Source organism: Phyllobates terribilis, unplaced genomic scaffold (genome assembly GCF_046119375.1).
Source record: "Phyllobates terribilis strain yellow unplaced genomic scaffold, ASM4611937v1 Scaffold_92__1_contigs__length_6168646, whole genome shotgun sequence".
Classification (NCBI taxonomy): Eukaryota; Metazoa; Chordata; class Amphibia; order Anura; family Dendrobatidae; genus Phyllobates; species Phyllobates terribilis.
The window spans coordinates 2,256,680-2,279,341 of record NW_027362852.1 but is presented as its reverse complement, the minus strand read 5'-3'; the positions used below and the strand labels follow the sequence as shown (position 1 = coordinate 2,279,341).

General features: G+C 53.7%; 1 protein-coding gene across 1 annotated transcript in view; it reads left to right on the top strand.

Moving 5' to 3' along the window:
* Positions 1–282: 282 nt before the first annotated feature.
* LOC141197839 (isovaleryl-CoA dehydrogenase, mitochondrial-like) overlaps positions 283–22,662 on the top strand; it is a 41,670-nt gene continuing 19,290 nt past the window's right edge. Inside the window, exons 1-2 of the mRNA XM_073662909.1 lie at positions 283–465; positions 3,525–3,611. Of these exons, the coding sequence (XP_073519010.1) occupies positions 3,567–3,611 (45 nt within the window). The 5' untranslated portion in view covers positions 283–465; positions 3,525–3,566. The remainder of the gene's footprint in view (positions 466–3,524; positions 3,612–22,662) is intronic.

Sequence of the window (22,662 nt, the reverse complement as noted above, 5' to 3'; positions counted from 1 at the left end):
CGTCGCGTGCGGCGCTCATACTATTCAGTGGTGACAGCGGGTGACGCGCATAGTCACATGACAGGAGGACGTGATCTTGGTGGGCGGTGACACGCACCGCGCTCTGCTTTCCCGCTGGTGGCTGGCAGTTGTGTGGTGTCAGGTGACACGCTGACGTCACGCTCTCCTCTCCCTGTTCCCCTGCCCGCTGTTCATACGCCGCGCTCTGCTCTCCAGTCCCGGCTCCTGCTCCCTTGGAATTGGCCTTGTAACACCGGCTCCCGTCCGGGTATGTAACACCGCACCAGCACCGCGCACCGCCCTCTTCTCTCCTGCTCTCTTGGCCTTTTAAGCCGGCTCCTGGGCTGAGTATGCGGTGACCTGCACTCTGCTCTCTCACCATCACCCTGGAAACAAGACTGCAGGCCTGGCTACAGCTCTCCCTGCTTCAACTTCAAGTCAAGTGCAATAGCCACATTTTTCTGGGTGAGTGTTCCCAGCATTGGTCATCATCCATATATGGAGGGGTCGCAGGCTGGTCACATGGGGACATGGATGGAGACATGGGGCTGAAGGGGGGGCTGGATGGACCCGTGGGGACATGTATGGAGACATGGGGCTAAAGGGGGGGGTCTGGCTGGACCCGTGGCGACATGGATGGAGACATGGGGCTGAAGGGGGGGCTGGTTGGACCCGTGGGGACATGGATGGAGACATGGGGCTGAAGGGGGGGCTGGTTGCACCCGTGGGGACATGGATGGAGACATGGGGCTGAAGGGGGGGCTGGCTGGACCCATGGGGACATGGGGCTGAAGGGGAGGCTGGCTGGACCCATGGGGACATGGGGCTGAAGGGGGGGCTGGCTGGACCCATGGGGACATGGGGCTGAAGGGGGGGCTGGCTGGACCCATGGGGACATGGGGCTGAAGGGGGGCTGGCTGGACCCATGGGGACATGGGGCTGAAGGGGAGGCTGGCTGGACCCATGGGGACATGGGGCTGAAGGGGGGGCTGGCTGGACCCATGGGGACATGGGGCTGAAGGGGGGGCTGGCTGGACCCATGGGGACATGGGGCTGAAGGGGGGGCTGGCTGGACCCATGGGGACATGGGGCTGAAGGGGGGGCTGGCTGGACCCATGGGGACATGGGGCTGAAGGGGGGGCTGGCTGGACCCATGGGGACATGGGGCTGAAGGGGGGGCTGGCTGGACCCATGGGGACAGACATGGGGCTGAAGGGGGGGCTGGCTGGACCCATGGGGACAGACATGGGGCTGAAGGGGGGGCTGGCTGGACCCATGGGGACAGACATGGGGCTGAAGGGGGGGCTGGCTGGACCCATGGGGACATGGATGGAGACATGGGGCTGAAGGGGGGGCTGGCTGGACCCATGGGGACATGGATGGAGACATGGGGCTGAAGGGGGGGCTGGCTGGACCCATGGGGACATGGATGGAGACATGGGGCTGAAGGGGGGGCTGGCTGGACCCATGGGGCCATGGATGGAGACATGGGGCTGAAGGGGGGGCTGGCTGGACCCATGGGGACATGGATGGAGACATGGGGCTGAAGGGGGGGCTGGCTGGACCCATGGGGACATGGATGGAGACATGGGGCTGAAGGGGGGGCTGGCTGGACCCATGGGGACATGGATGGAGACATGGGGCTGAAGGGGGGGCTGGCTGGACCCATGGGGACATGGATGGAGACATGGGGCTGAAGGGGGGGCTGGCTGGACCCATGGGGACATGGATGGAGACATGGGGCTGAAGGGGGGGCTGGCTGGACCCATGGGGACATGGATGGAGACATGGGGCTGAAGGGGGGGCTGGCTGGACCCATGGGGACATGGATGGAGACATGGGGCTGAAGGGGGGGCTGGCTGGACCCATGGGGACATGGATGGAGACATGGGGCTGAAGGGGGGGCTGGCTGGACCCATGGGGACATGGATGGAGACATGGGGCTGAAGGGGGGGCTGGCTGGACCCATGGGGACATGGATGGAGACATGGGGCTGAAGGGGGGGCTGGCTGGACCCATGGGGCCATGGATGGAGACATGGGGCTGAAGGGGGGGCTGGCTGGACCCATGGGGCCATGGATGGAGACATGGGGCTGAAGGGGGGGCTGGCTGGACCCATGGGGCCATGGATGGAGACATGGGGCTGAAGGGGGGGCTGGCTGGACCCATGGGGCCATGGATGGAGACATGGGGCTGAAGGGGGGGCTGGCTGGACCCATGGGGTCATGGATGGAGACATGGGGCTGAAGGGGGGGCTGGCTGGACCCATGGGGCCATGGATGGAGACATGGGCCTGAAGGGGGGGCTGGCTGGACCCATGGGGCCATGGATGGAGACATGGGGCTGAAGGGGGGGCTGGCTGGACCCATGGGGCCATGGATGGAGACATGGGGCTGAAGGGGGGGCTGGCTGGACCCATGGGGCCATGGATGGAGACACGGGGCTGAAGGGGGGGCTGGCTGGACCCATGGGGCCATGGATGGAGACACGGGGCTGAAGGGGGGGCTGGCTGGACCCATGGGGCCATGGATGGAGACACGGGGCTGAAGGGGGGGCTGGCTGGACCCATGGGGCCATGGATGGAGACACGGGGCTGAAGGGGGGGCTGGCTGGACCCATGGGGCCATGGATGGAGACACGGGGCTGAAGGGGGGGCTGGCTGGACCCGTGGGGCCATGGATGGAGACACGGGGATGAAGGGGGGGCTGGCTGGACCCGTGGGGCCATGGATGGAGACACGGGGCTGAAGGGGGGGCTGGCTGGACCCGTGGGGACATGGATGGAGACACGGGGCTGAAGGGGGGGCTGGCTGGACGCGTGGGGACATGGATGGAGACACGGGGCTGAAGGGGGGGCTGGCTGGACGCGTGGGGACATGGATGGAGGCACGGGGCTGAAGGGGGGGGCTGGCTGGACGCATGGGGTGACTTATGGATGGAGGCACGGGGCTGAAGAGGGGGCTGGCTGGACGCATGGGGAGACACATGGAGGTGAAGGTGGCCAAGTTGGGGACCTGGATGGACACATGGAGGTGAAGGGCGGCAAGCTGGACACATGGGGACCTGGATAGATATATGGGGTGGGGTGGGATGCATATATGGGGGGGACAGGGTGGACACATGGAGGCCCGGATGGATATATGGGAGGGGCAGGCTGGACACATGGAGACCAGAATGGATATATGGGTGGGGGGGGGGTCAGGATGGATAGATGGGTGGCCTCGCTGGACAAGGGACTTTATTACTGTTTAGTGGCCAGATTGAGGAACTTTATTAGTTTATGATGGCGAGTGGGGAACATTATTACTTTAGAGTCCAATTAGGGACATTATTACTTCTGTAATATAATTTACTTTTTAGGAAACTGTTTTCCATAAGAGGGGACAAAAGGGGGGTCCTGTTACTGTGCAGGGCGCCACTATGTCGCTTTATTTCTTCAACTGGTGTAGTGTAGAAGCCTGGGGAAAAGTGGGAATGTGCTCTAAAAGAGATCAGTTATTGATAACTGTGTGTTATTTTCTGCAGAGATGATTCCTCGCTGGAAGAAGTGATGGCGGACTGTGCCAAATGAAGAAAAGCGAAGATGAAGAACTTCACCTAGAGACATCACTGGTGAGTCAGTGTATTACTGTACACTTACACTATATAGTATATTCAGAGCTCCTGTGTATGTCACTGGTGACCAGTGTATTACCTATACACTATATACAGAGCTCCTGTGTATAATGTCATCGGTAATCACTGTATTACCTGTACACTATATACAGAGCTCCTGTGTATAATGTCACCGGTGATCACTGTATTACCTGTACACTATATACAGAGCTCCTGTGTATAATGTCACCGGTGATCACTGTATTACCTGTACACTGACACTATATACAGAGCTCATATGTATAGTGACAGTGTTGTTAGTATTGTGGTTTGTATTCCTGATCAGTATTGTAGTATTTGGTCACTATGTGGTGGTAATATGTGGTCTGGTCATGGTGTGGCGATATTTGTCCCTTTTGTATGTGGTATTATTGGTGTTATTATAGTGGATTATGTTGTGTATGGCGGTCATTTGTTCTCGCTGAGATTAACTAGGAAAAGATTTTTTTCCATGAGGCCACGGCTTCACTATCAGTATTTGGTCAGTATTGTTTCTCAGTAGTGAGAGGCAAAAGCAGGAGTGGGTGATAAATCCAGAATTGGTGACTTGTTTCTATTATACCTTTTCTCTGATTGTTCCTCACCTGGTTTTGGCTCCCACTCCTGAGAATAATCCTGACTGAATACTGATAGTGTGGCTGTGGCCTTAGAGATGAAATACTTGGAGCAGAGCGTCAGAGATGCACTTACAGGGGTTCTCCGGTGAAAACAAGTCATCATCTCTCCACAGGATCAGTGATAACTTATTGATTGGTGGGGGTCTGACTACTGGGACCTGCACCGATCGGCAGAATGTGGAGCTTTTCTCCCCATTAGACTGGAGCTCATGTGCGACTCGACCACTGATCCATTCATTCCCTCAGAGGCTGCGAGCGCTGCTCTTTTTTGGAAGCCCCCAAGAGAACGAATGAGGCTGTGGTCAGACGTCCCACCTGTGGCTGCATTGTAAAATGGGGATAAGTGTCCTGTCAGGGATAAAACTTCCCCATTCTTCCAATCAATAAGTGATCACCTATCCTGTGCAGCCCATGAATCTGTGATCACTTGTTTTAACCAAAGAAGCTCTTTCATGCAAACTCCAGAAATTGTCCATCCCTGTTCTAGTCTGTGCACAGTAGATGTGAGGAGCCGCCGGTCACTGCTCCACTATAACAGGGAGAGCAGAGAAAAGAGATCTGCATATTGCTGTAGGTGGCCCCTAGAGTCAGTGTCCCCTGTGGCCCCAGACGCCCCAGTCCGACCCTGCTGACATCTGATTAAGGCCTAAGGCCCTGTTCACATGTCAGGTTTTAATCAGTGTTTTTTTCTCATTTTCATCTGATTTTGGTCAGTGTGTCAGTTTTTCTCCTCAGTGGGGCATATTTTCTATATGTAAAGTAAAAAGCTAAAGGTTTCCTAGCCTCGCTTGCCCGGCCTATAGACCCTGGAAAACAGGCAGTACAGGCAACATGGTTGGTTCTGGCCATTTTTCTGACAGACTCATTGACTTCAATAGATGATCTTTATCTACAAATCGGATGAAAATCGGACCGGTCTCAGTTCTGATTTACAGATCAATCGTCCACAAAAAATAGAGCTGTAAACCTGTCCCCGGTCTATAACGGAGCATATTCTACCTGTTAGAGAAATAACCAGACGTGAAAAGAGCCATGTGCTATTCTTACAGGGAAGGGGCCACCATTTTATGTTTTGTATTAATAATTATTGATTATGTAATCAATTATTTTTAATACAAAATTAAATGTCCGACTTTATTAGTTTTTTAGTTATTTATGCTGACATTGGCCACTGGGGGCTGCCATTTTTATTTGGGGGGGGGTGTAAAAAGTGCTCTTACACACCTCATTTACAGCAGCCCTGGCCATAAGAGACAGTAGTCTGTCACCGACCCCATCTCTAACATTAGAGGCCGCTCCTCCTGCCTCTAGCTGTGACCTGGGCACGCCCCCTTGGCTGTTCAGGTCGCAGCCGTGGGAGGAGATTGCAGCCATCTTTGTGGAGCCTGCAGTGTAAGCTGTACATTCCCCCTGTCGTCGCACGCACTGCTTAGTCAGAGCGTGCCATGACAGGAGCTGCCAGGGAGGAAATGCCTGGGAGTGGACGTCCCGAGTGAGTATCTGCGGCGGCGCCGTGCGGTGATCTCGGCTTCTCTGCTGTTATCACCGCCGACATCTTCAGGCAACACAGACACAGCGCTGCGTGGGAACGTGGAAGGTGAGTAGAAGCGTTTATTGTTTTGTTTTTTTCTCCTTTGCATTGAATATATGGGGGCATAAACCCACCAGGATGGAGGAGGAGTCATAAACCCACCAGGATGGAGGGGGCATATACCCACCAGGATGGAGGAGGAGTCATAAACCCACCAGGATGGAGGAGGAATCATATACCCACCAGGATGGAGGGGGGGCATATATCCACCAGGATGGATGGAGGGGGGGCATATACCCACCATGATGGATGTAGGGGGGGGGCACATACCCACTAGGATGGATGGAGGGGGGGCATATACCCACCAGTATGGAGGGGGGGATATACCCACCAGGATGGATGGAGGGGGGCATATACTGACCGGGATGGATGGAGGGGCATATACACTTACCCAGGATGGATGGATGGAGGGGTATATACACCTACCCAGGATGGATGGATGGAGGGGCATATACACCTACCCAGGATGGATGGATGGAAGGGTATATACACCTACCCAGGATGGATGGATGGAGGGGCATTTACACCTACCCTGGATGGATGGAAAGGCATTTACACCTACCCAGGATGGATGGATGGGTATTTACACCTACCCAGGATGGATGGAGGGGCATATACACTTACCCAGGATGGATGGAGGGGCATATACACCTATCCAGGATGGATGGATGGAGGGGCATTTACACCTACCCTGGATGGATGGATGGAGGGGCATGTACACCTACCCAGGATGGATGGAAGGAGGGGCATTTACACCTACCCAGGATGGATGGATGGAGGGGCATTTACACCTACCATGGATGGAAGGATGGAGGGGCATTTACACCTACCCAGGATGGATAGATGGATGGAGGGGCATTTACACCTACCCAGGAGGGATGGATGGATGGAGGGGCATTTACACCTAGCCAGGATGGATGGATGGAGGGGCATATACAGTATAGACCAAAAGTTTGGACACACCTTCTCATTTAAAGATTTTTCTGTATTTTCATGACTATGAAAATTGTACATTCACACTGAAGGCATCAAAACTATGAATTAACACATGTGGAATTATATACTTTACAAAAAAGTGTGAAACAACTGAAAATATGTCTTATATTCTAGGTTCTTCAAAGTAGCCACCTTTTGCTTTGATGACTGCTTTGCACACTCTTGGCATTCTCTTGATGAACTTCAAGAGGTAGTCACCAGAAATGGTCTTCACTTCACAGGTGTGCCCTGTCAGGTTTAATAAGTGGGATTTCCTGCCTTATAAATGGGGTTGGGACCATCAGTTGTGTTGTGCAGAAGTCAGGTGGATACACAGCTGACAGTCCTACTGAATAGACTGTTAGAATTTGTATTATGGCAAGAAAAAAGCAGCTATGTAAAGAAAAACGAGTGGCCATCATTACTTTAAGAACTGAAGGTCAGTCAGTCCAAAAAATTGGGCAAACTTTAAAAGTGTCCCCAAGTGCAGTTGCAAAAACCATCAAGCGCTACAAAGAAACTGGCTCACATGAGGACCGCCCAAGGAAAGGAAGACCAAGAGTCACCTCTGCTTCTGAGGATAAGTTTATCCCAGTCACCAGCCTCAGAAATCGCAGTTTAACAGCAGCTCAGATTAGAGACCAGGTCAATGCCACACAGAGTTCTAGCAGCAGACACATCTCTTCAACAACTGTTAAAAGGATACTTTGTGCAGCAGGCCTTCATGGTAAAATAGCTGCTAGGAAACCACTGCTAAGGACAGGAAACAAGCAGAAGAGACTTGTTTGGGCTAAAGAACACAAGGAATGGACATTAGACCAGTGGAAATCTGTGCTTTGGTCTGATGAGTCCAAATTTGAGATCTTTGGTTCCAACCACCGTGTCTTTGTGCGTCGCAGAAAAGGTGAACGGATGGACTCTACATGCCTGGTTCCCACCGTGAAGCATGGAAGAGGAGGTGTGATGGTGTGGGGGTGCTTTGCTGGTGAGACTGTTGGGCATTTATTCAAAATTGAAGGCATACTGAACCAGCATGGCTACCACAGCATCTGGCAGTGGCATGCTATTCCATCCGGTTTGCGTTTAGTTGGACCATCATTTATTTTTCAACAGGACAACAGGCTGTGTTAGGGCTATTTGACCAAGAAGGAGAGTGATGGGGTGCTACGCCAGATGACCTGGCCTCCACAGTCATCAGACCTGAACCCAATCCAGATTGTTTGGGGTGAGCTGGACCGCAGAGTGAAGGCAAAAGGGCCAACAAGTGCTAAGCATCTCTGGGAACTCCTTCAAGATTGTTGGAAGACCATTTCCGGTGACTACCTCTTGAAGCTCATCAATAGAATGCCAAGAGTGTGCAAAGCAGTCATCAAAGCAAAAGGTGGCTACTTTGAAGAACCTAGAATATAAGACATATTTTCAGTTGTTTCACACTTTTTTGTAAAGTATATAATTCCACATGTGTTAATTCATAGTTTTGATGCCTTCAGTATGAATGTACAATTTTCATAGTCATGAAAATACAGAAAAATCTTTAAATGAGAAGGTGTGTCCAAACTTTTGGTCTGTACTGTACACCTACCCAGGATTGATGGAGGGGCATCTACACCTGCCCAGGATGGATGGATGGAGAGGCATCTACGCCTACTCAGAATGGATGGATGGATGTAGGGGCATATACATCTACCCAGGATGGATGGATGGAGGGGCATATACATCTACCCAGGATGGATGGATGGAGGGGCATTTACACCTACCCAGGATGGATGGATGGAGGGGCATTTACACCTACCCAGGATGGATGGATGGAGGGGCATTTACACCTACCCAGGATGGATGGATGGAGGGGCATTTACACCTACCCAGGATGGATGGATGGAGGGGCATTTACACCTACCCAGGATGGATGGATGGAGGGGCATTTACAACTACCCAGGATGGATGGATGGGCATTTACACCTAGCCAGGATGGATGGATGAAGGGGCATATACATTTACCCAGGATGGATGGATGGAGGGGCATATACACCTACCCAGGATTGATGGAGGGGCATCTACACCTGCCCAGGATGGATGGATGGAGGGGCATCTACGCCTACTCAGAATGGATGGATCGATGGAGGGGCATATACATCTACCCAGGATGGATGGATGGGGGGGCATATAAACCTACCCAGCATGGATGGATGGAGGGGCATTTACACCTACCCAGGATGGATGGATGGAGGTGCATACACACCTACCCAGGAAAGATGGAGGGGCAGATACTCCTACCCAGGATGGATGGATGGAGGGGCATATACACCTACCCAGGATGGATGGCGGGGCACATACACCTACCCAGGATGAATGGAGGGGCATATACACCTACCCAGGATGGATGGATGGAGGGGCATATACTTCTGCCCGGCATGGATGGAGGGGCATCAACACCTACCCAGGATAAATGGAGGGGCATATACACCTACCCACAATGGATGGAGAGGCATCTACACCTACCCAGGATGGATGGAGGGGCATCTACACCTGCCCAGGATGGATGGAGGGGCATCTACGCCTACCTAGAATGGATGGATCGATGGAGGGGCTTATACATCTACCCAGGATGGATGGATTGGGGGGCATATAAACCTACCCAGCATGCATGGATGGATGGAGGGGCATATACACCTACCCAGGATGGATGGAGGGGCATATACACCTACCCAGGATGGATGGAGGGGCATATACACCTACCCAGGATGGATGGATGGAGGGGCATACACACCTACCCAGGAAAGATGGAGGGGCAGATACTCCTACCCAGGATGGATGGATGGAGGGGCATATACACCTACCCATGATGGATGACGGGGCACATACACCTATCCAGGATGAATGGAGGGGCATATACACCTACCCAGGATAGATGGAGGGGCATATACTTCTGCCCTGGATGGATGGAGGGGCATTAACAGTTACCCAGGATGAATGGAGGGGCATATACACCTACCCAGAATGGATGGAGAGGCATCTACACCTACCTAGGATGGATGAATGGAGGGGCATCTACACCTGCCCAGGATGGATGGATGGAGGGGCATCTACGCCTACCCAGAATGGATGGATCGATGGAGGGGCATATACATCTAGCCTGGATGGGTGGGCATATAAACCTACCCAGCATGGATGGATGGATGGAGGGGCATATACACCTACCCAGGATGGATGGATGGAAGGGCATATATACCTACCCAGAATGGATGGATGGAGGGGCATATACACCTAACCAGGATGGGGACCATATACCATATACGAAGATGTGGCCATATACAAGTATGGGGAGGGCATATACTGTGGGGCATATATGGGACCATTACGCTGTAGAGCACTATATGGGGCCATTACGCCTTTGGCTCACCATATGCGGCCATTACGCCTTTGGCTCACCATATGTGGCCATTACGCCTTTGGCTCACCATATGTGGCCATTACGCCTTTGGCTCACCATATGTGGCCATTACGCTGTGGCTCACCATATGGGGCCATTACGCTGTGGCTCACCATATAGGTCCATTACGCTGTGGGGCACCATATGGGGCCACTGAAGTTCTCCACCGAGGGGGTTAGAAACTCCTATTACAGTTACTGATGATTACTGCACGGCTCCTGTCACACAATTATGTTATAGCCTACTGACTTTGTACTTATATATAAAGATGATAATCATAGTGTCTTTTCAGCAGGGACAGATGTTACAGACTTTGCAGTAACTAATAAAAATGATGCCTTAAAACATTCTCTCATTATTCTGGCATTTAGCAAATATTAAAAATTATGGTAATCCTAATTGACCTAAAACGGGAAAGATTTATTCTGATTTCATGTCAGATATTGAGAAAAACATGCAGATGTGTCTATTTATACAGTGTATGGAAACTTCTGATTTCAACTCTGTGTGTATATATATATATATATATATATATATATATATATATATATATATATATATATATATATATATATATATATATACATACTAGCTATTGAACCCGTTCTACGCCCGGGTGGTGAGCATTTTTATTGGTATATCGTCTCCCATGCTGGTATGTGCTGCCCCCATCCTGTACCCACCATCCAATCCTGGTATGCGTGGCACCCCTCACCCCCAATCCTGGTATGCATGGCACCCCTCACCCCCAATCCTGGTATGCGTGGCACCCCTCACCCCCAATCCTGGTATGTGTGGCACCCCTCATCCCTATCCTGGTGTGTATGATATCCCTCATCCTGGTATGCATGGCACCCTATCCCTCACTCCCAATCCCGGTATGCGTGGCACCCCTCACCCCCAATCCCGGTATGCGTGGCACCCCTCACCCCCAATCCCGGTATGCGTGGCACCCCTCACCCCCAATCCCGGTATGCGTGGCACCCTCACCCCCAATCCCAGTATGCGTGGCACCCCTCATCCTTATCCTGGTGTGTGTGGTATCCCTCATCCTGGTATGCATGGTACCCCATCCCTCATCCCTATCCCGGTGTGTATGGTATCCCTCATCCTGGTATGCATGGCACCCCATCCCTCATCCCCAATCCCGGTATGCGTGGCACCCCTCATCCCCAATCCCGGTATGCCTGGCACCCCTCACCCCCAGTCCCGGTATGCGTGGCACCCCTCACCCCCAGTCCCGGTATGCGTGGCACCCCTCACCCCCAGTCCCGGTATGCGTGGCACTCCTCACCCCCAGTCCCGGTATGCGTGGCACCCCTCATCCCCAATCCCATTAAGCTTGGCACCCCTCATCCCGGTATGCATGGCACCCCTCATCCCTATCCTGGTATGTTTGGCACCCCTCATCACTATCCTGGTGTGTATGGTATCCCTCATCCTGGTATGCATGGTGCCCCATCCCTCATCCCGGTATGCATGGCACTCCATCCCTCATCCCCAATCCCGGTATGCGTGGCACCCCTCATCCCCAATCCCGGTATGTGTGGTACCCCTCACCCCCAATCCCGGCATGCGTGGCACCCCTCACCCCCAATCCCGGTATGCGTGGCACTCCTCACCCCCAATCCCGGTATGCTTGGCACCCCTCACCATCAATCCTGGTATGCGTGTTACCCCTAACCCCCCAATCCTGGTATGCGTGTTACCCCTAACCCCCCAATCCTGGTATGCGTGTTACCCCTAACCCCCCAATCCTGTTATGCGTGGTACCCCTCACCCCCAATCCCGGTATGCGTGGCACTCCTCACCCCCAATCCCGGTATGCGTGACACTCCTCACCCCCAATCCCGGTATGCGTGGCACCCCTCACCCCCAATCCCGGTATGCGTGGCACCCCTCACCCCCAATCCCGTTATGCTTGGCACCCCTCATCCCGGTATGTGTGGCACCCCTCATCCCTATCCTGGTATGTATGGCACCCATCATCACTATCCTGGTGTGTATGGTATCCCTCATCCTGGTATGCATGGTACCCCATCCCTCATCCCGGTATGCATGGCATTCCATCCCTCATCCCCAATCCCGGTATGCGTGGCACCCCTCATCCCCAATCCCGGTATGCGTGGCACCCCTCATCCCCAATCCCGGTATGCGTGGCACCCCTCATCCCCAATCCCGGCATGCGTGGCACCCCTCACCCCCAATACCATCATGCGTGGCACCCCTCATCCCCAATCCTTGTATGCGTGGCAACCCTCATCCCCAATCCCGGTATGCGTGGCACCCCTCATCCCCAATCCCGGTATGCATGGCACCCCTCAATCCCGGTATGGGTGGCACCCCTCACCCTCAATCCTGGTATGCATGGTCCCCTCACCCCCCAATCCTGGTATGCGTGTTACCCCTCACCCCCCCCCCAATCCTGGTATGCGTGGTACCCCTCACCCCCCAATCCTGGTATGCGTGGTACCCCTCACCCCCCAATCCTGGTATGCGTGGTACCCCTCACCCCCCAATCCTGGTATGCGTGGTACCCCTCACCCCCCAATCCTGGTATGCGTGGTACCCCTCACCCCCCAATCCTGGTATGCGTGGTACCCCTCACCCCCCAATCCTGCTATGTGTGGCACCCCTCACCCCCCAATCCTGCTATGTGTGGCACCCCTCACCCCCCAATCCTGCTATGTGTGGCACCCCTCACCCCCCAATCCTGCTATGTGTGGCACCCCTCACCCCCCAATCCTGCTATGTGTGGCACCCCTCACCCCCCAATCCTGCTATGTGTGGCACCCCTCACCCCCCAATCCTGCTATGTGTGGCACCCCTCACCCCCCAATCCTGCTATGTGTGGCACCCCTCACCCCCCAATCCTGCTATGTGTGGCACCCCTCACCCCCCAATCCTGCTATGTGTGGCACCCCTCACCCCCCAATCCTGCTATGTGTGGCACCCCTCACCCCCCAATCCTGCTATGTGTGGCACCCCTCACCCCCCAATCCTGCTATGTGTGGCACCCCTCACCCCCCAATCCTGGTATGTGTGGCACCCCTCACCCCCCAATCCTGGTATGTGTGGCACCCCTCACCCCCCAATCCTGGTATGTGTGGCACCCCTCACCCCCCAATCCTGGTATGTGTGGCACGCCTCACCCCCCAATCCTGGTATGTGTGGCACGCCTCACCCCCCAATCCTGGTATGTGTGGCACGCCTCACCCCCCAATCCTGGTATGTGTGGCACGCCTCACCCCCCAATCCTGGTATGTGTGGCACCCCTCACCCCCCAATCCTGGTATGCGTGGCACCCCTCACCGCTCAATCCTGGTATGCGTGATACCCCTCACCGCTCAATCCTGGTATGCGTGATACCCCTCACCGCCCAGTCCTGGTATGCGTGGTACCCCTCACCCCCCAATCCTGGTTTGTGTGGTACCCCTCACCCCCCAATCCTGGTATGCGAGGGAACCCCTCACCCCCCCAATCCTGGTATGTGTGGTACCCCTCACCCCCCAATCCTGGTATGTGTGGTACCCCTTACCCCCAATCCTGGTATGTGTGGTACCCCTTACCCCCAATCCTGGTATGTGTGGTACCCCTCACCCCCCAATCCTGGTATGTGTGGTACCCCTCACCCCCCAATCCTGGTATGTGTGGTACCCCTCACCCCCCAATCCTGGTATGTGTGGTACCCCTCACTCCCAATCCTGGTATGCGTGGTACCCCTCACTCCCAATCCTGGTATGTGTGGTACCCCTCACCCCCAATCCTGGTATGCGTGGTACCCCTCACTCCCAATCCTGGTATGTGTGGTACCCCTCACCCCCCAATCCTGATATATACATGGTCCCCTCACCCCACAATCCTTTTATGTGTGGCCCCCTCATCCCTTTCACACTGTACACAAAAAAAAACAAAAAAAAAAAAGTTACACTCACCTTTGTAATAAAGGTAACCAAAAAATTAGAGAAATATTACAAAAATACTGGTACATACTGAGACAAGATCCCCTTCTACGGGATGTACTACCAGAGAGACCAGGCATCACCTTTAGAAGGGGTAAAACACTCAGAAACATTATAGCACCTAGTCGCTTGAAAAAATCTGTAGTGAAAAGCTCTGGAAAAAAACAAACGTCTCTCCAATCTAAAACTACTAATCCTATAATAAAAAAGACAACCAATACACTCAATGGCACTTTTAAATGCAACCAGAAAAAGTGCCAATGCTGTCAAACAATAACCCATGGCCATCAATCTATCACCTCCAATAGTACAGGAGAAACCTTTCCCATAAAACATCACCTGACTTGCACTAGCAGCTATGTTATATATGTAATTACATGTAGTTGCGGAATGCAATATGTTGGCCGGACGACACAGATGGTCAGATCACGTTTAAACGCACACCGACATAATGCAAAAATTGGGCTACTATCACATAGCCTATCGAGACATCTCTTACTAAATCATAATAAGAGCTTTGAGATAAGTTTGACTCCTGTCGAAGAAATTCCGCAGAATATATCAAACAGAATCCATCTACTGAACAAGAAAGAGGCTTTCTGGATGTACAGATTGCGCTCTCTACATCCGGACGGCCTCAATGATAGACTGGAGAACATATAGAACATCGAATTAGATCAGGGCAGCGTTGCTGACCAATAGAAATATATAGAAAGAATGGAATATATGGTAACCCAGGCTAGATATTTTTTATGATATATTCTTGGGTTTGCCCATAAACCCCTGACTAGTGAAGCCAGCATCATGAGGACATCCACAGCATAGAAGTAAATACCAATGAGAGAAACACAATAGACCCTGGAGTGTGGACTACACGAGTTCAATCCCAATAGAAAAAACTAACTTATCTAAAAAGTTCCCACAGCAATTAAAGATATAGAACTCACAATATGATTAGATTAATGTAATATGATTATTCTTTTTATTTTTTAATTATTTTTTTTTTGTGTTGTGTTTTCTCTCATAAGAAAAGTTTTTCTAGTAAAAGAAGTATAATATAATAGTCCTAATATGATCATTGAATATATGCTGTATGTGTGGATAATGCTATAGATTTACATTTTTTTATACATCCACTCATGCTGTACACTAGTGTTGAGCCACCCCCGTAGTGTTCGAGTTCGGTTCGGTTCGTCGAACACCCGTGTCTTCGTCGAACTGTTCGTCGAACACCTTCGAACACCGTTAAAACCAATGGCAGGCAAACAAAAACACATAGAAACACATAGAAAACACCTTCAAAGGTGTCCAAAAGCTGACAAACTGCTCAGAAGACACAACTAACACATGGAAAAGTGACAAGTACATATAGTCATGTGAAAAGAAAAGAGGTGGAGGAGTAAAAGGAGGGGGAGACACAGATATAGGCATGTCATGCCCTTCTAAAATCCAAAAAGTGAGAAGCCGACACGGCCAGTCCGTTCCTGCCTGTGCCACCTCCGTGTCGCCGGGTTTGTGCCACAGCCGCGGTGGACCCTGACGGCCAGCCCCCCTATCCCAATACTGGTGCCTGTCCGCCGGTGGGTCGAGGCCCCCCACGGTGGGGGGGGGAGTAACATCTGCAGAAGAAAGACCATCTTCCAGCCAAACTAAGATGTCGACTTCTTTTCGTGGACAATGTGATACGATCCCATTCTTACGGACACGCTACAAATTCTAGATGAGGCACAAAAACAGCAGGTGCTTCAACGGATATCAAGTGCTCCTTCAAGTGGGCTCTCCATCACCTCAATTTCAACATCACAAATACTCCAGTCCTCAGAGGTGTCACCCCAATCGCACTTGCTTCCTCACAGCTCCCAAGTCTCCAGCTGCCCGTCTGAGTATGGGATAACACAGATGGCTGAGTCTGCCCAGCTGTTTACTCATACTATAGCCTGGGAAACGGAGGTCTGCTCCAGAGCTTCTGTTAATCCAGATGAGGAAATGATCTGATCCGATGCCCAGAATCTTTATAAGTTGGATCCAGGACCAGATGAAGAAGGTTCTGAGCATAATGTAGACCCTTGTTCCCAAACTGTAACTCCTGTTGGTGGAGACAATGATGAAGACGATGATGAGACTCAAATACCTGATTGGAGCGACAACTTGACTTTTCGGTCAGGGCAGGAAGAGGTTGGCTCTGAGGGCGACGGGTGTGATAACACACAGGGTGATGATGACGAGGTTGGAGATCCCACTTACTGTCAACCCACAGTCAGACAGTCGATGAGGTCAGCAGAGGAGGTGGAGGAGGATGTGACTAGCCCTGGGGATGGGGATGACTCGGTACCCGGACATTTGCCTGGCCTTGGGGATGTCGCGGTGGTCGGCTCCCTGGCCCGTACCCTGGGGTGTCTCTTTAAAAGGGTGGATAATTGTTAATTTTATAAGAGTTCATGACGCCACCTGTGGTATCTGGTGACAAGCACCAGCGCTGCAGCAGTCCACTGAGGCCGGTGATAAGGCAGCTCGATGGTATAGCTCCCCACAGGTGGAGCTAGGTCTCAGGGCAGCGTATGCAGGGGGAATGCAGGACAGGCGAGACCCAGCTGGATCAGAGCAAGAACGGGAACGGACACGGTAGTCACTTCAGTACCTTTTACTGGTGGAAATTCAGGCACATCCCGGAGCACTGTAGGGTGAAGGGTGCATATCAGGATCCTCCCCAATGAGCGGGTGTAGGGCCTCCTGTTTCTTGCCTCTGCGCAGTAAGTTTCTGACCTGCCTGGAGCTAGGCCTAACTTTGTCTCTGTCCTGCGCTGGCTGACCTTGTGGTAGGGCCTTCTCTTGGAGTTCACGCTCCCAGTATGCGGGGCCTAAGCGTCTCCTGGCTCTGTTACATATCAGCACCTTAGCGATCCTGGGACTTGTAGTTCTCCAGGGATTCCGGTTATGCCTTACTGGGTCATAGAGATACCGGTAAGCTCGGATCCTGTGTCCGGTAAATGCTTCGGGGTGAGCTGGTTAAGCTCCTCTGCCCCTTATGTACTAACTCGCCACTCGCCTTCGGCCTACTCGGGCCCTCACTAGGCTATACACACTAACGGCAGCTTGCCGCGCTTCATTGATCTTACGGCACCGGCACACCTTAAGCTCTATCTGGGCTCGCTGAATCTAGCAAGCAGGAGCTTCGTGCTCCACTGCTGAACTATTAACTGCGTTCTCTAGACTAGACTGAGCTCCACTGCAGACTGACCTCTCTTAGGCTTCTCTACTGCAGGAACTCTTCAGAGGAACTGAACTGCCTAGCTCCACCTTCCCTATTTATATCCCTAACGGGCTCCCTCTGCTGGACTGAGGTGGAAGGTGGAGATGTGTGAATGTGACTCGCCCCCTGGGCCGTGGGGCACGCGGATCCGGGCGATAGGGAGATGCTGGGAGTAGTAGTGGCGGCCCGGTCCCGCGGCTCAGGGTGGTCAGACCAATGGTAGTCTGCTACTGTACTTTAGATAATGTCCGACTACGCCACCCGTGGATTGCGGTTATTAGGAACCGCCGCTGCAAGGCAGTCCGCTGGGGCTGATGATGGGTGCAGCTGAGGTGATGTGACTCCCCACGGGAAGAGTGCAGCCCCAGGGCAGTGTAGTGGATGGTGGGAGTGATGGTAGTGCGAGTCCCGGTGCTGATAGTGCTGGAGGCGCGAAGGAGCACACAGACAACAAGTTAAAGTCCAGGGTCTTTACTCACAGTTCGTTTGTTCCGGGTCACTTCTGTCAGCAGTGACCGCCCGAGCCGTGCTGCGTCCACCAGGTGAGGGGCTCGGTCAACTCCCAGGCAGCTCAGGAGCATGGCACAGGACCCCCTTTAATCCTTTCTCTGGCCTGCCTTACCAGTGACCCACTTTTGTCCAGCTGCCGCGGACTTGTGCGGTTAAACGTGGGCCCCGTCCTCCGCTGTCCTATATGGTGCCTTCCTAGCAGGTTTGATGAGGTGTCGCACCAATAGATGATCACGACGACCGGTCTTTGGCTGAGGGTTGTTTCTCCTCCACCAACTTGGGATCCGGTACCCTTAATCTGCCTGACCCTGCACCCTGGATTCTCGTGGGTTCTTAGGGTCCCTTCCACCTTCTTGTTCCTGAGCCCTTCTGTTTCTCTGTCTCTCCTTCTTTGCAGTTCCTGTTCTGTTCCTTTCTGTTCCTTTCTCTTGGAGCTGAGATGAGCCAGAATCTCAGCTCCCCTTCACCTCCTCCTCGGCCTCTCACTAGGCCCTCCTGGAGTAGAGCTCCTACAGAGCCTCTACTCCCTGTCTTCTCCTCTGGCTGAACTGACCCAGAACTAAGATGGTGCCCACCTTTTATACCTCCCTCTAGCCATGAGCCCAGGTGACCAGCAACCAATGGGCTCCTTCCTACACTCAGGAACCGCCCCCTATCTGCCCCTACAGTACTGGGTGTTCCACCCCTCCCTCCCCACTCCAGCAGGGACATGGTCGGTCGTGCCTGCACTTATGTCTAGTGGGAGCACCGTTGAGCTGTCCCTCGGAAATGGGGTGTGTGTGCTGCATGCAGCTAACTGAGCCCTGGTCCACACTCCATCCTTACCCGGGAGTGGAATACCACACCTCTGGCAGAGGTGCAATACCCCTGTAGCGGCCGAGCCCTCGGGGCGCTACATTCCCCCCCGGTAAACCACAGCACGTCCTCGGGCTGGAAAAGAGCAAAAACAGATAATTACAGGACATGCAAAAACTTTTTCAATAACTTTTCACATCAGAAAACAGGTAACATGGTTCAATTCCCTTTATGGGAAACACTCCTCTTCTCTTGCCACTACCACAAAACACTTTGCTAATGCCTCTGGAACTCTTTTGTCACTTATCATATAAAACGGTCTCAAAATTATGTAAAACATTTTCTAGCAGCATATAAAACTTTCTCATGTAACACATTTTTAAGTAAAGCACATTCTTGGATTCTTGGCTGCGGTGCAACTTGCAACCAGGTAAAGGTGCAACAGTCCAGTAAATCTTGAGGTAGACGTTGCGGTTTTTGTATAAAACCAGTAGGGGGCGCTTTAGGAAGCGCAACTATATACAAAGGGTTGACCGCTCTCAGTCCTCGGCCAGTTTTGGGAAGGGAATGGCTGCTCACAGTCCTCAGCCTGATAGGGGATGAGGGGCACACAGGTAGCAGTTCAATATTTGTCCCAACGGGGACCACACTTTCAAGACGGGAACAGTCCCAAAAACAGTTCTGATACCCTGACGGGTAACTATGTACACGGGTACTTTGCTACTTACTAGTAGCGGTGTCCTCCATATGCTCCTTCTTCCTCCTCATATGGTTCTTCAGACCCGTCCGGGTCCTCTTGGCTCTCCTCATAGCCGCGGTATTGTAGCTCCTCCTCGGTGAGCCGATGAACATGTAGGGCGTATGGTCCTTTTGCACCCACGTGGCGGGTAAAGGCGACCACATCACCAGGGTACAGGTCACGGCCACGATGCCCCTCAGGTAGATGACTCTCCACGTCCCTGCGGGTCACAAAGACCATCGCCTGCGGTTTCTGGGCCCCTGATGAAGCCCCAGCCGTTCTCCATGTGGAACTTGACTACGGTCCCGGTGATTCGGGGACCACGGGCTGCTTGGGGGTCTTGGCGGGCCTTGCGCTTTTGTTCAGCACTCTGGACTTGGAGTCGTTCCTCCCTGACGCGCCTCTCTCGTTGCTCCCGCTCAAAGGTCGCCAGTTGCTGGTGACAGGCCTCCAGACGACGGACCTCGTCTGTCCGGGTCTCTTGAGAGAACCCCATCAAGTTCTCGCCGGTGGAGTCCCACGCAAATTGGACGTCTTCTAGTGGGGGTAGGGTGACCTCGACGGGTTCAGGAGCCGGTATCAGAGGCTCGCGCGGGGGCTGGGCCTTCCATGGATGATTGCCGGTCACTTCAGCCGGCCACTCCAGCGGCAGTCCATCCGGACCGGTGTGATGGGCAAACAGGTCCACGCCCAGCGATGGTATAGTGGGGGGACCTGATCTGGGAGCGGCGCCCGGGGGCACTCGGCCTTGCGACCAGGCCGGGGGTCTTGTGGCTGCGCTAGGTGGCAGTCCCATCCGGGACAGGGGCGCAGGCTTGGCGATGGCGCCCGGGTCATAAAATGTGGGCACCACATTTTAAAAAAGACATAGACAAACTGGAGCAAGTTCAGAGAAGAGCGACCAGAATGGTGACTGGTCTGCAAACCATGTCCTATGAGGAACGGTTGCAGGATTTGGGAATGTTTAGCTTGCAAAAAAGAAGACTGAGAGGAGACTTAATAGCTGTCTACAAATATGTCAAGGGCTGTCACATTGTAGAAGGATCATCTTTATTCTCATTTGCACAAGGAAAGACTAGAAGCAATGGGATGAAACTAAATGGGAGGAGACACAGATTAGATATTAGAAAAAACTTTTTGACAGTGAGGGTGATCAATGAGTGGAACAGGCTGCCACGAGAGGTGGTGAGTTCCCCTTCAATGGACGTCTTCAAACAGAGGCTGGACAGACATCTGTTTGAGATGATTTAGTGAATCCTGCTTTGAGCAGGGGGTTGGACCAGATGACCCAGGAGGTCCCTTCCAACTCTACATTCTATGATTCTATGATCCAGGCCTTGCGACCGGGCCGATGATGCTTCCTGCTTTACGGCACCCGGGGTCAAGGGGCATGGCGCTGGGCGGGGCGTGGCCGCGGCGCTCGCCGCTTGAGGCCTAGCCGGGAGCAGTGGCGGCGCGGCAACAGGTGCGGTGAGTGGGGCCTCTGGTGCTGCGACGGGAGGCTGGGGCAGGCTTGCGGGTGCTGGGCTTGGGGTGGTGACGTCCCCTTCACTTGCCTCAGTCCTCGTGGCTCCCTCTGCGGCGTCGCCTCCGGTCCTCTCTCCTCCTGCGCCGTCCTCCGAGGCAGGCAAACCGCGGGGTGCGGCTGAAGCCTGTCGCTGGTGGGTCTCGGCCTGCCGGGCCAGTTCCTCTCTCCACTCGGTGAGTGCACTCCGCTGCGCCCGGACCATCCTCCGCTCTAGGTCCTCCAGTGCAGCTTGCGCACGCTCCGGATCTCTGGGGAGCTGCGCCAGGACTTCTGCTAGGCTGCAGAACGGTTCGGCCTGCAGCAGGCTTCGGGCCAGGAGGCTGGTGCTGCTCAGGGCGTCCATTCCCGGGTGCGGTCTGTCTGGACTGATCCAGACCACTCCCTGCCCCGCAGTTTTCTTTCCTATCCGCCCCCATGGGGGGTGGTCCTGGAGCATTCTGCTGACAATCACTCTCAGGGGCAGCCCCCCCACGTTGACGGACATTTCCACAGCAGTGCTCATGGTTGTTGGGGGCGGGCTTCCTCTTTGGCGCCATTCTGGGACCCGGCCCACGATGGGAGGCGGCCTCCTGTGGTCTTTTGGCGCGCACATTATGGCGCTCGTTCTTCTGGGGCGGGCGCCATCTTTAGTACCGTGAAACAGTCTCTTTTCAGGCGCGCAGTACCCGTGGTTAGCGGGCACGAAATCCTGCCGACTACGCCAAAGCTGACTCGCCCCCTGGGCCGTGGGGCACGCGGATCCGGGCGATAGGGAGATGCTGGGAGTAGTAGTGGCGGCCCGGTCCCGCGGCTCAGGGTGGTCAGACCAATGGTAGTCTGCTACTGTACTTTAGATAATGTCCGACTACGCCACCCGTGGATTGCGGTTATTAGGAACCGCCACTGCAAGGCAGTCCGCTGGGGCTGATGATGGGTGCAGCTGAGGTGATGTGACTCCCCACGGGAAGAGTGCAGCCCCAGGGCAGTGTAGTGGATGGTGGGAGTGATGGTAGTGCGAGTCCCGGTGCTGATAGTGCTGGAGGCGCGAAGGAGCACACAGACAACAAGTTACAGTCCAGGGTCTTTACTCACAGTTCGTTTGTTCCGGGTCACTTCTGTCAGCAGTGACCGCCCGAGCCGTGCTGCGTCCACCAGGTGAGGGGCTTGGTCAACTCCCAGGCAGCTCAGGAGCATGGCACAGGACCCCCTTTAATCCTTTCTCTGGCCTGCCTCACCAGTGACCCACTTTTGTCCAGCTGCCGCGGACTTGTGCGGTTAAACGTGGGCCCCGTCCTCCGCTGTCCTATATGGTGCCTTCCTAGCAGGTTTGATGAGGTGTCGCACCAATAGATGATCACGACGACCGGTCTTTGGCTGAGGGTTGTTTCTCCTCCACCAACTTGGGATCCGGTACCCTTAATCTGCCTGACCCTGCACCCTGGATTCTCGTGGGTTCTTAGGGTCCCTTCCACCTTCTTGTTCCTGAGCCCTTCTGTTTCTCTGTCTCTCCTTCTTTGCAGTTCCTGTTCTGTTCCTTTCTGTTCCTTTCTCTTGGAGCTGAGATGAGCCAGAATCTCAGCTCCCCTTCACCTCCTCCTCGGCCTCTCACTAGGCCCTCCTGGAGTAGAGCTCC